This window comes from Cherax quadricarinatus, chromosome 71 (assembly GCF_038502225.1).
Source record: "Cherax quadricarinatus isolate ZL_2023a chromosome 71, ASM3850222v1, whole genome shotgun sequence".
NCBI classification, from domain to species: Eukaryota; Metazoa; Arthropoda; class Malacostraca; order Decapoda; family Parastacidae; genus Cherax; species Cherax quadricarinatus.
Window position 1 is genome coordinate 7,642,440 of NC_091362.1, and position 13,093 is coordinate 7,655,532.

At 37.5% G+C, this 13,093-nt stretch overlaps 1 protein-coding gene across 4 annotated transcripts in view; it reads left to right on the plus strand.

Annotated features, from left to right (window-relative positions):
• The window catches only part of galene, a 568,102-nt gene that overhangs the window by 432,091 nt on the left and 122,918 nt on the right, over positions 1–13,093 (plus strand). For 3 of the 4 annotated variants that reach the window (XM_070099988.1, XM_070099987.1, XM_070099989.1), the window contains exons 2-3: positions 8,843–9,325; positions 10,107–10,320. In XM_070099988.1, coding sequence (XP_069956089.1) covers positions 9,134–9,325; positions 10,107–10,320 — 406 coding nt within the window. In that variant the 5' untranslated portion in view covers positions 8,843–9,133. The remainder of the gene's footprint in view (positions 1–8,842; positions 9,326–10,106; positions 10,321–13,093) is intronic. The other variant, XM_070099990.1, reaches the window with a different exon arrangement.

Genomic DNA, 13,093 nt, shown 5'->3' on the forward strand with positions numbered 1-13,093 from the left:
AATACCGGCTAATCTTTAATAAAAATAATAATAACTCACAACATATAACAAATCTGAAGACTGAGTGACGGAAAGTTCAAAACTTTGATACAAAGAAGAGAGTAGACAGCTCAAGATTATGCAGCTATATATCTGAAAGCAATGCAGATTAAAGAGGAAGATATCTACACCTGCAGGAAGTTAATGGGACATAATCTAACATCAGAGACATAATGAACATGCATTCAGTCCAATTTTAAATTGTTAGATGAGGAGGAAGTAAATGTTTTTTATAAATTTCGATAACGTTGAATGTCAATGCGATCGTTTTTTTTTCTTTTAGGTATCCCTGATTTTTTTTTTATTTCAGATATTAGATCATATTTTGCTGATAACTCGAGAGTGCCTTTTCAATCAGCTTCAAATTTTTAACACTTGTGTATGATAACTAAGACTAAATTCTTGGAACAATTCAAAATAGTATAGTATTGCTTTACCATATATCATTTATTTTCCCTTTGATGCTGGTAAAGGGCTCTTGATCCAAGGAACTATACTTATCTTCCCTTTGCTTGAATCGAATTTGAACTCCTCCCATTCCACACGCACTATATAACCCCTTCGGGTTTAGTGCGTTCTTCTGATCCTCAATATAACAGTTGTGAAAGACATCAATCTTCAATGGCTGACGCATCGTACGAAATGGATGGAACGTTTAATGGTTTAGGCTGTGTAAGCACAAATTTGTTGGATTCTTTGCGTTAACTGGAAAATGCATCTATTGGTCGGCTTTAAACTTTTAGTGTTGATGTGTTTACCTCAATGAAACAATATCTTCACGTTAGGTTGTGTAAGTTATCACGTGCTAATTTTATTAATCATAATGATTTTTGGGAAATATTTGGAGTATATTTCTTCTGATCAGAAATAAGTCAAAGAATTGGACTTTATTTTGGTGATCCTAGTGTGAGCAATTATTTGGATGAATTTTTACAAGTTAAGTCTAAACTAACCTTTCACTCACATAACTAGGGAGAACTCTGGCACAAAACACATTAAATTTTCTGATGCTGATGTACCTCTGAGACATGTTGGACTTCAGTATCAATGAGTCACAACATTGTCCCTCCATCAGTGTCCACCGTCTCAGCTCCTCAGCTCTCACTTCGGGATCTTAGATTAGGAAAATATGGTTCCTGAATATTAGGAAAATTTAAGCTAGTAACACTTGCAATTTAGGTTGTGGATTGTATAACAATTTTAAAAAATAATGTGACATGTAGCATTTGATTATTTTATTATAACTTCCAATATGTGTCAGTATGTTTTAAAATATAATCCGTACCTACTCTCTGTCTTTTTGATTGACTCTTATAATGAGCTGAAGAATCATCCCTTGCCAGTGTCCAGCAATAGTCTGCAAGCATTCTTGTGCCCCATTTGCCCTGGTACGATTTTTCCATGGTTGAAATATACTGGTGAAACCTTTCACCATGTTCGTCACTAACTGTCCCACAGTTCGCTGGAAAAAAGTAAATGTGAGTCCAAAAATTCCATTTTAAGTGACATGTTACATCCTATGTTCTTGTAAGCCTTGATGAGGTTTTCTCCAGATCTTCATAGTTGCCTTCCCGTCTGTTTCCGAGAAATCCCTCCCCCACTAACTTGAATACTTCTCAAGCAGCTTTCTCCTCCCCATGAAGGTCTGATTCAAAGTCACCATCTTTAAGAAGCTCTCGAATCTGAGGACCATGGAAGAGACTCCCTCTCTTATCTTAGCGTCTATCAGTGAGGGAAATTTTATGTTAAATATTCTAATCCCTGACCGGATTTGTCCATAGCTTTTACAAAGTTTTTCATGAGCCCCAGTTTAATGTGTAGTGATGGCGGCAAAATTTTGTTTGGTTCAATGAGAGGTGAATGTCGAGCATTTTTCATCCCAGACTCCAATGATTGACGAGGTGGCCAGTCTCTCCCGAGACCTCTCGCGCGGCTGTCCCATTCCTTTCCTATTCCTGTTCAACCATTGGCGAAGGTTAGTAGCACAATTATTGCAGCATGTTTGTAGAGCCCAGTTGTTATCCTGGTCACCAATCTTGCATCCAAAATAAAGGTGATATGCCTTTCTAACTATAGCAGTTATACAGCGCTTCTGTGATGCAAAGGTCACCTCACCACAAATGTAGCAGAAGTCGTCTGCACTATTCTCACAAGTACGAGGCATCTGAAAGAAGAAAACAATATATAATTAAAAGATAAAATAGAAAATTTATTCATTAATTTATCAGATCATGACAGCTAAGCAGAAGTATTGATATCATTCAGTAGGAAAATAATATTAATATAATATGCCTCACATACATATCAATAACTTTCTCAGTGAATATTTATTATAAGTTTAAAAAGTGTTTGACTAAGAAAATCACCTTTCACCTCAAAATATAAACTTGGACATCACAACCACCTTCTGTGACTGCTGGAACAATAATGAAGGCCAGTCAGTCTGTGAGTGTGGTAAGAAACACACTACCACAAGACTGTTGGAACCTGTTGTAACACGCTGCTATATATTAAAAAGTAACGCTAACAAACAATTTTAACCATGATATTTATTATCAGTGACCTAAAATTAGTTGGAAATTGCTACTCTGGTCTCGGAAGCATTTTGGTTGCTGACCAGTGTAATTGTAGTACATGCGGTGGTCAGCATCACCGCGTCCAGTGTTATCTTCCTTATCAGTCTTATTATGACCGTTTCAGAACATATCTGAACCCTTCCAGATACACATTGTATTCACTCATTTTATGGTACCCAATTTTTGCCAATACTTTTTCCCTCGGCCTTGATGGCCCACGATTAAATTCTACAACACTCATTAGTTATTGCTTACTTCCGACATTTTCAATGCATCTCTCTAAATGATTATATGATACATATATATTTAATTATATTCAGTGACATTTCCAAGTGTATGGTACATTTTCCTTATCAGAGTATTAATTTCCTCCAAATTACACTTAACATATTACAATAAATAAAAAAAGTGTTGGGAATACAGACTCTCATGTGACTTAGCACCTTTTAGAAGTCGCATCACAGCTACTCACGAAAAAATATCAAAACTTTCCACACCTAAATTAAATCAGTTTAATGTTTTTTAATGTTTCTATAACATCTGTATCTTCATAAATATTTATTTGTTAAGTAGACTAGGCTTACATAAACCTTATTAACTTTCTTAAAAGCTAGTCAGTCTAATTAAGAAAAGTGTTTCCGCTGGTTTTAGCCCCCATAGGTCCCAGTGCATAGGTCCCAGTGCATAGGTCCCAGTGCATAGGTTCCAGTGCATAGGTTCCAGTGCATAGGTCCCAGTGCATAAGTCCCAGTGCATAGGTCCCAGTGCATAGGTCCCAGTGCATAGGTCCCAGTGCATAGGTCCCAGTGCATAAGGCCCAGTGCATAGGTCCCAGTGCATAGGTCCCAGTGCATAGGTCCCAGTGCATAGGTCCCAGTGCATAGGTCCCAGTGCATAGGTCCCAGTGCATAGGTCCCAGTGCATAGGTCCCAGTGCATAGGTCCCAGTGCATAGGTCCCAGTGCATAGGTCCCAGTTCGCTCTTCATGTGATAATTTCTGAGTGCCGCATCTGATTAGCTTTAAGCCTTCTATGTTTATAACGTAATGACTGAGCTTCAAGCTTAGTGTGCTTGTGTATTTTAGGATATTGGTCTCTTTGAAAAGTTTGAATTAGATCTGGACCATATCTGTCCTAATTTGCAATTTTTATGGGAGAAATTTGGACATTAATTTCCACATGATGACTTATGAACGTCTCTTTTGATGCCTTTCACATCTTCAACATTATTATTTGACTGCATTATCACTTTTGCACAAAGGACTGGGGTTACAGAATACGGGGATACCTTGCAGAATACGGGGATACCTTGCAGAATACGGGGATACCTTCCTCAGATCGTGCAGCCTCCGAAATACATCTTGTTTTGGTATTTGTTTACGACAAGACAAGTTACCGACCCACTACACCAGTCGTGAAGCACCTGTAACTAGTGTTATGTTTTTGTTAGGATAAAGATGTTGTAGAAGTGAACTCATGGAAGTGCAAATTGTCCTCATTTTACACTGTTCGTTTTTATTTTATGTAAGTTTAGGTTATATTAGGGTACACGAGCCTATAAAAAGTACACTGTTCGTTTTTATTTTGTGTAAGTTTAGGTTATATTAGGGTACACGAGCCTATAAAAAGTACACTGTTCGTTTTTATTTTGTGTAAGTTTAGGTTATATTAGGGTACACGAGCCTATAAAAAGTACATTATATTTAACGTCAATTAAACTTATTTATTTATTTATTAATTTGAACATGATACATTGAAGTACAAGGAAATACAGTGGTTAAGTATAACATGCCAAAGCCCCTTGTATACAGAGCATTATGGGCAGGCATAAAATTAACTTAAGATTAACTAAGCAATGATATATTCAGTGGTAAAACATTGTTGTAAACAGTTAACAATTAAGCACAAATGAGTATTACAAAGACAGGTCATATGGTCATTTACTGTGTTGCTGTGCATTCAGTAGACTGGAGTATTCTGTTAGATAATGTAATTAAAAATAACAAAGTTTGATTGGGTAACAGGTTAAAAATTTATGAGATACAATTATTCAGTATTTATTTGGTTGTAGGTGAGTAAGTGATTTTTAAGAAGAGACTTGAATTTATAAACAGACAGTGTTTCTATTATATTCACAGGTAGTGAATTCCAGATTTTTGGGCCTTTTATGTGCATTGAGTTTTTACATAGTGTGAGATGGACACGAGGAACATCAAAGAGTGATCTGTGCCTTGTGTTATGGTCATGTGTTCTGTTGAGGTTGGCAAGGAGATGTTTGAGGGGAGGGTTAATATCAGTTAAGTGTTCTATGTATGTAATAGGTGTAATAGTAAGTATGGATGTTTTGTATGGTGAGTAGGTTGAGTGTTTTGAATATTGGTGGAGTGTGTTGTCTGTAGTGAGAATTATTTATCATTCTGACTGCAGCCTTTTGTTGGGTAATTAATGGTCTGAGATGGTTTATTGTTGTTGAGCCCCATGCACAAATTCCATAGGTGAGATAGGGGTGAATAAGTGAATGATAGAGGGCCAGGAGGGCTGACTGTGGAACATAGTACCGTATCTTCGATAGTATGCCTACGGTCTTCGAAATTTTCTTAGAAATTTGTTGTATATGTGTTTGAAATTTGAGTCTATTATCAAGGTGGATTTCTAAGAATTTTCCCTCTGTGAGCTTTGTGAAAGGTGATCCGTTAATCATTATGTTAAGAGGAACATCTGTAGCTCTGTTACCAAACTGAATGAAGTAGGTTTTGTCAATGTTGAGAGTAAGTTTGTTAATCATCATTCAGGTAGGTATTTTCTGTAATTTGGTATTCACAGTATTGGCTAGCGTGACTGGGTTCGGGTGAGAGGAGACGTATGTAGTATCATCTGCAAATAGTGTGGGTTTGAGTAGTTGCGATGCATTTGGTAGGTCATTTTTGTAAACGAGAAAGAGAAGAGGGCCAAGGACACTTCCCTGTGGGACACCAACTGTAATTGGCTGTGCGGAAGAGTTTGCTCCACATGTGTACACATATTGGTTTCTGTTGCTGAGGTATGACTTTAGGTAGTTGAGGGAGTGCCCTCTTATACCATAGTGTGACAATTTTATGTGGAGCAAGTCGTGGTCAACTGTATCAAAAGCTTTACGTAAATCAATGAAGATTCCCAGTGGGACTTCTTTTTATCTCTTGTACAGTGTATATTTGTTCTAGCATGTTTATAATAGCATCATTCGTATTTTTATTAGGCCTGAACCCAAACTGACAGGGGTTGAGTATGTTGTGGGAGATGAGAAAGGAATAGATTCGCTTATGAATTAATTTTTCGAAGATTTTAGAGAGAGGATGTAAGTTGGATATTGGCCTACAGTTATTCAAGTCTGTTTGGTCTCCTCCTTTATGGATCGGGGTGACTCTCGCTATTTTGAGAACTGTAGGGAAGATAGAGGATTCTATGGATTTGTTAAAGAGTGTTGCAATGATTGGTGACAGCACTTGCGACACTTTTTTGTATATAAAGGGTGGTAAGGTATTTAAATCTCGTCTTGTTTTTTAGTGTGTTGATAATAAGAGGGACTTCTGTTGGGTTAGTCGGAGCTAGGAACAGTGTGTTCGGGTAGTTGCCAGTGAGGTAGTCATTGGGTGGAGTATTTGAGCTTGGGATTTTATTGGCAAGGTTTTTTCTTATGGTGGAGAAGAAATCATTGAGTCTGTTTGCTGTTTCTGTTGGTGGGAGTTGGGGTTCGTCTGGCTTTGTTAGTTCAATTGCTCTGTTTCGTGATATCTTTTTTGTTCCTAGAATTTCTGATAGGGTTTTCCAGGTCTTTTTTATATCACATTTTAAGTTGGATAATCTGTTCTCATAATACAATTTTTTAGCCCTTCTTATTAGGCTGGTTAGGATTGACTAGTAACGTTTTTTTTTTGGTCTCTGGTTATGTGACCCAATCTGTACTGTTTTTCGTATAGGTGCTTTGTATTTATGGATTTGAGAATGCTGGGTGTTAACCAGGGACTGTTCAGTCTCTTAGCTGTCATCTGTTTAGTTTTTTTAGGACAGTGCTTGTTATAGAGGTATTGGGTCTTTTTTAAAAAATTATTAACACTTTCGTCAATATCTGTATAGATTTCTAGCTCAGTGTGCCAGTCAATGTTTGTTACTGCTGTTGTGAAGTTATTAATGGCTGCCTCATTGTGAAGTCTGAAAGTGACTTTAGTAGTGTCTTGGGGTAATTTGCCTAGATTAGTTATGAGGAAAGTAGGGTAATGGTCTGTGGTATTATCTGTGATTATGCCTGATTTTAAATGGGATATGGTGTTGGTCCAGATGTGGTCAAGTAGGGAAACACTAGTCTCTGTAACTCTTGTAGGTTTTGTTACTGTTGGTAGCAACATACAGTTACTCATTGTGTTTGTGAATTCAGTAACGTGTGGGTCCTGGTCTTGTAGGAGATTTATATTGAAGTCACCTGAGAGTAGTAAGTGATCTTTGTTCATGCGTGCATCAGTTATCATACTTCCTAGGTTTTGACTAAATTGGCTAATGTTTGACTATGGAACTCTGTAGATGTTTATCAATGTGAGAGGTTTTTGTAGGTATTTGGATTTGAATTTAGCTATTATATATTCCCCATGTTCATCCCTTGTGCGAGTATTAGTGATACATTCTAGTTGGTCTGAGTAGTATATAGCTGTGCCACCCCCTTGTTGATCTGTCCTACAGTTGTGTATGGCTGTGTAACCAGGAATGGCATAGACATCTGTAGTATCAGGCTTTAGCCAGGTTTCGGTGAGAGTAATGATGGACATACTGGCATGCAAGGAATTTAGTAATGCTAGGAGGTCATCATAATGCTTGCTTAAAGATCTGATATTGTAGTTAAAGATAGTTATGTTGTTGTTGGCTCTGAGAAGTGCCTTTGATTGTTCTGCTGTGTAGTAATTACAGTTACTGAGTGAATCATTTAAGTCATTTAATAAGAGGTTGGTATCAGGATCAATGCTTGTAATCATAAGATTTAGAGTGAATCTATAGTTAGAATTAAGTATAAGACAAAGTAAATATTCTAAAGCTAAAAAGTAGCACCTGAATTATTTTAACAAATGTAAAAAATATAAGCTAAGGAGACAATATAAAAGGGACTAAAATATTAAAAACGGGCACACTATATGGAAGAGCGTAGTGTGAGCGAGAACCAGTGTGATGGGAGGATGGGTTAGTGACGGTGACAGGGAAGTCAGTTTATGTTAGGTAGATACAACTAGCCTAATATTTATTGTAGTAACGTTGCGCTTTCCAGGATCTTTGTCGAATTAGTTGCACGTATATCCTGTTACCTAAGACATTGTCTGTAATTCTACCAACATTATTACAAGGTAGATCTTATTTAAAATAATCAAATTTACACAGGCAAAGAGCTGTTATCCTGTCTCAGCTTATTTCAAAGCTCTACTCTATCTAAGGTGTACTACCATCCCCAGGATGCGACCCACAACAGTCGACTAACACTCAGGTACCTATTTACTGCTAGGTGAACAGGTACAACAGATGTAAGGTGACTAACACCCAGGTACCTAATTACTGCTAGGTGAAAAGAGGCAGCAGATGTAAGATAACTAACACCCAGGTACCTACTTACTGCTAGGTGAAGAGGGGAAGCAGGTGTAAGGAAAAATACACAACGTTTCCACCCATGCCGAGGATCGAACCACGGACGAATCTCAGTGTGTGAGCCGAGTGCGTTGCCAACTGAGCCACGAGGCATGTAATTCAAGTAACAAAACAAGTCACCCCAAACTTCAACAAAAAGCAATGTAAATACGAGTAGAATGTCTAAAGGTTCATCATGTAAGTAATACTGGTTTACCGTAAATGTTTAATATAAGAACATAAGAATGGGGAAACCGTCCGGTTCTTAACTGGCTTCAACAACCATCACCAGTGTCTGTCAGTTACTGATTATAAATCTGCTTCTCTATTTTCATATTGTATAATATTTTTTATTAACCACATATTCATATACCGAATATGTTATATTGTTCTCCATTACTGTTAAAACCAAAAGAAATCCTTACTGAACTTTGTTGACATTGGCTTGTTGAGGCAGCGAGATAATGTTTGAAAGGTACAAATTTTCCCGTCCAAATATTGGACGGGTGTAATGTCTAATATATTTTGGCTTTTAAATTTTTTGTGTGTGAGTGTGTGTACAGTATGTGTAATATATGTTCTCCATTTTAGTGACAAATTATGTTTAGGAGGAAAATGAACCACAAAAAAATGACTTGGGGAGAAAATGACCCGGATAGAAACACTGGTTAGATACTAGTGCATCATAATGACCCGGATAGAAACACTGGTTAGATACTAGTGCATCATAATGACCCGGATAGAAACACTGGTTAGATACTAGTGCATCATAATGAAACCCAACTCGAAAACCAGAATAGGAAAATAAACTCAAAGAGTGTGGCAGGAGAGTTGAGTGTGACGGAGTGCGGTGTTGAGTTGTGGAGTTGAGTACATGTCAAGATGCGTGAGGAGGAAGGACAGTGTGGGAACTGCATCTACTACCTCAAAAACATCATCAAGTTCCTCATCAGTCACATAGGCCTAGTCTCTCTAGTCATAGGCTATACCATTGTGGGAGCCTTCACCTTCGAGCGCCTCGAGGCTCGCCATGAACTGGAAGTCAAGAAAAACATGTCATTCGTCAGACTTAAGGTGAGGCCAAGTCTTAAGTTTATTCCAAGACTAGATTTATCAGTTTCAGTGACAGCTAATACTTTTAGAGTAAATTTTAAGTTAAATTCCTGCTCTATAAAAACGCAGTAGTATCTAGATTGCCTCTGTAAATATAATGTGTAGCATTATACTTAGTTATATAAACTTTTTAACAATGATGTTGATGGAGGTCGTTCTGATGTTATGAATTACAAATGTATAATAATTCTAATACATTAATCTCAGTCTGGGTAATTTTAGGATTCATTGATTTTAAGAAGTAAACATTACACACATAGAGATACAACTAAAAATTTTTTTATTGTATTTAATAAAGTGCTAGTCGTGCTTGGGGCCACTTAGCAACAGGAAGCTGCATCTTATTTCCGGATTTGGATCAATCAGGCTATTGTTGATCACATTTACAATACACATTCACTCTGAAATGAAAGCGTTTAACTCTCAAAAAAAAATGGTCCGGGTGTTATTCATAGATCTACGCATGTTATATTAACATTAAATAAAATTAGTAATATGTTTAATTAGACAAATATACTGTATCCCATTAACTTGATAATAAATAATACTGAGCAGTCTGTGATGTTTTGTGATAATTTAAGCAACATCTTCAGAGATTATTTGAGTCTAGCTGGCACGTTGAAGAGCGAATATGTCATAGATTCTATAATTTATTTAGTAGGTTATAGTAATTATATTTAATTTAGCATCTTAGAAATAATCGTCATATTGTTGAAGCTAAGATACATTGACCATGTCGCAGGTGACGGATGACCTGTGGGGCATCACTGACCGCATGCCCGTCCTCAATGAGACCAAGTGGGCTAATTCGGTCCGTAAACGATTGGTCGATTTCGAGAAGTCACTTATCCGGGCCATCAAGAACGATGGCTGGGACGGGGAAGAAGACTTAGAGACCCAGCAGTGGACCTTCGCTGGTGCTCTCTTCTATTCCATTATTCTCATCACAACTATTGGTAAGTACGTCTTCCTGCCTCATTATCGCCACCTCCGGTCCCTGTTATCAGAAATTATCCTATTATAACTTCCAGGATGTTCCCCATACAAAGACTTTTTAATACTCTAAAATTAGTTGGGGACATAAAGAAAATACCGTAGTACTGACAGGTGTTAGGTAGGTCTCTCTCACATTCACTTATTATGCACCTTATGTGAAAGTATAAATGTATATCTATAATAGTCTTCTGGTAGTACACTAATACACTAACATTATAAGTAAGAACTTTTCTGGTACATTGATATTTTTTTTTAAATCAGTCAACTTATACCCAGTTTTGTCAGAAATTTCTGATCAAGGTTTGTTTTTAGTCAAATTGATGATCACATAACTCATTACTCTTCAAAAGCAACTTAGATAATTTACAGACAGGTCATTAATGCTGCCACCAGTAAGTCAAGACGTACCAGTAACACGTACGGTTATGTTAATTTCCTGTTGGGGTTGCAGGGCTTGGACGTGTTATGATTTAATATAAGATGTTTGTATATAATAAATCATTAGAAAAGTGATAACTTCACACACACACACACACACACACACACACACACACACACACACACACACACACACACACACACACACACACACACACGTATATATATATATGTAGTGCGGATGATAAGAAAGAGATGATTGCTGATGTTATGAATGAAAAGAAGTTGGATGTCCTGGCTCTAAGTGAAACAAAGCTGAAGGTGGTAGGGGAGTTTCGGTGGGGAGAAATAAATGGGATTAAGTCAGGAGTATCTGAGAGAGTTAGAGCTAAGGAAGGGGTAGCAATAATGTTGAAGGATCAGTTATAGAAGGAGAAGAGGGAACATAAATGTATAAACTCAAGGATTATGTGAATTAAAATAAGGGTTGAATGCGAAAAGTGGGTCATAATAAGTGTGTATGCACCTGGAGAAGAGAGGAGTGTAGAGGAGAGAGAGAGGTTTTGGGAGATATTAAGCGAATGTATAGGAACCTTTAAACCAAGTGAGAGAGTAATTGTGGTAGGGGACCTAAATGCTAAAGTAGGAGAAACATTTAGAGAGGGTGTGGTAGGTAAGTTTGGGGTGCCAGGTGTAAATGATAATGGGAGCCCTTTGATTGAACTTTGTATAGAAAGGGGTTTAGTTATAGGTAATACATATTTTAAGAAAAAGGGGATAAATAAATATACAAGTTATGATGTAGGGCGAAATGGCAGTAGTTTGTTGGATTATGTATTGGTAGATAAAAGACTGTTGAGTAGACTTCAGGATGTACATGTTTATAGAGGGGCCACAGATATATCAGATCACTTTCTAGTTGCAGCTACACTGAGAGTAAAAGGTAGATGGGATACAAGGAGAATAGAAGCATCAGGGAAGAGAGAGGTGAAGGTTTGTGAACTAAAAGCTGAGGCAGTTATGGTAAGATATAAATAACTGTTGGAGGATAGATGGGCTAGTGAGAGTATAGGCAGTGTACTCATACACCCACGACCCATCAATGTACCCACCCACCCACGACCCATCAATGTACCCACCCACCCACGACCCATCAATGTACCCACCCACTCACGACCCATCAATGTACTCAAACACCGACGACCTAAATATTCAGTATAAGAATATATGGTTGGAGGTGTTAATATGACCATCGTGGTCTCCATCAAGTCACTCCCACATCCTTCGTCAACATCCACCAGTCTGTGATGTACCCGCCAAACAACTCTTTAGAACGTGATGTTTACTATCAATGTTATATTTATTCCTGTGTAACTCTCAAGACATCATTTTCACTTGTTTTCGTCAATGCTACTGATTGGCTCTCGGACTTCATCGGTATATTTTCAAGTTCATGTATTTCATGAAGTTTGTTTCCTGTTGTATCTGAAATATTTTTATTAAACTGCAAGTCCAGAGTTATTGCAACAACAATGGAATAAGTTTTTGAAACTGAAAGTTCTTATAAGCTAATGATTTCAAATGTGTCTTAGCATGGAGATGTATATCCTAGCTCTGAAAGAAATAATGGATTTATGCTAGGAAACTCTCGAATATATTTCAATAGTTCTTAGATTCTAAAATTGGTTTCATAACGAAACACTGGAAGTTGTTTACAAAGTAACACGTTAACTGGTACAAATACATCCAGTAAATCATATAGTAATTGGATGTATTTCGGTCGATGAGAAATCTGAAAAAAGTATCCCCGTTTTGCATAACCAAGACTGTTCCACTGCCTCCCAGCATACATAAGGGGGATTACCAATAGACCCTTGGCTGTTTTCAAGAAGGCGCTGGACAGGCACCTAAAATCACTACCTGATCAGCCGGGCTGCCGTTCGTACGTCGGTTTGCGTGCGGTCATCAGAAGCAGTCTGGTTGATCAGGACCTGATCCACCGTGGGGCCTAGACCTTCACAAGTCAACATAAAAAAAATAATATTCAAATTTCTTGAATGTGAATGGTTAATCAGAATAAACATAGACCAAATCGAATTCAAATCTTTCACAGGGACCAAAGAGACCAGCATCCTGAAACAAACCAGCACAGTAAGCTTGAAGCCGCTCAGATGCGCTATAAACTGGGAAGGGTTGAAGCTAATCAGACACTACACTCGGAAAGGATCATATTTCATTTTTCCAGTTTCTTGCAGAAAAAAAAGCGAATTGGGACCTACAAAAGGCAAAATTTCTTTTGTTATGTTGCTGTCCTCCAAAAGATTGTCTATGACAGTGGCAAATATCCTTATGTTG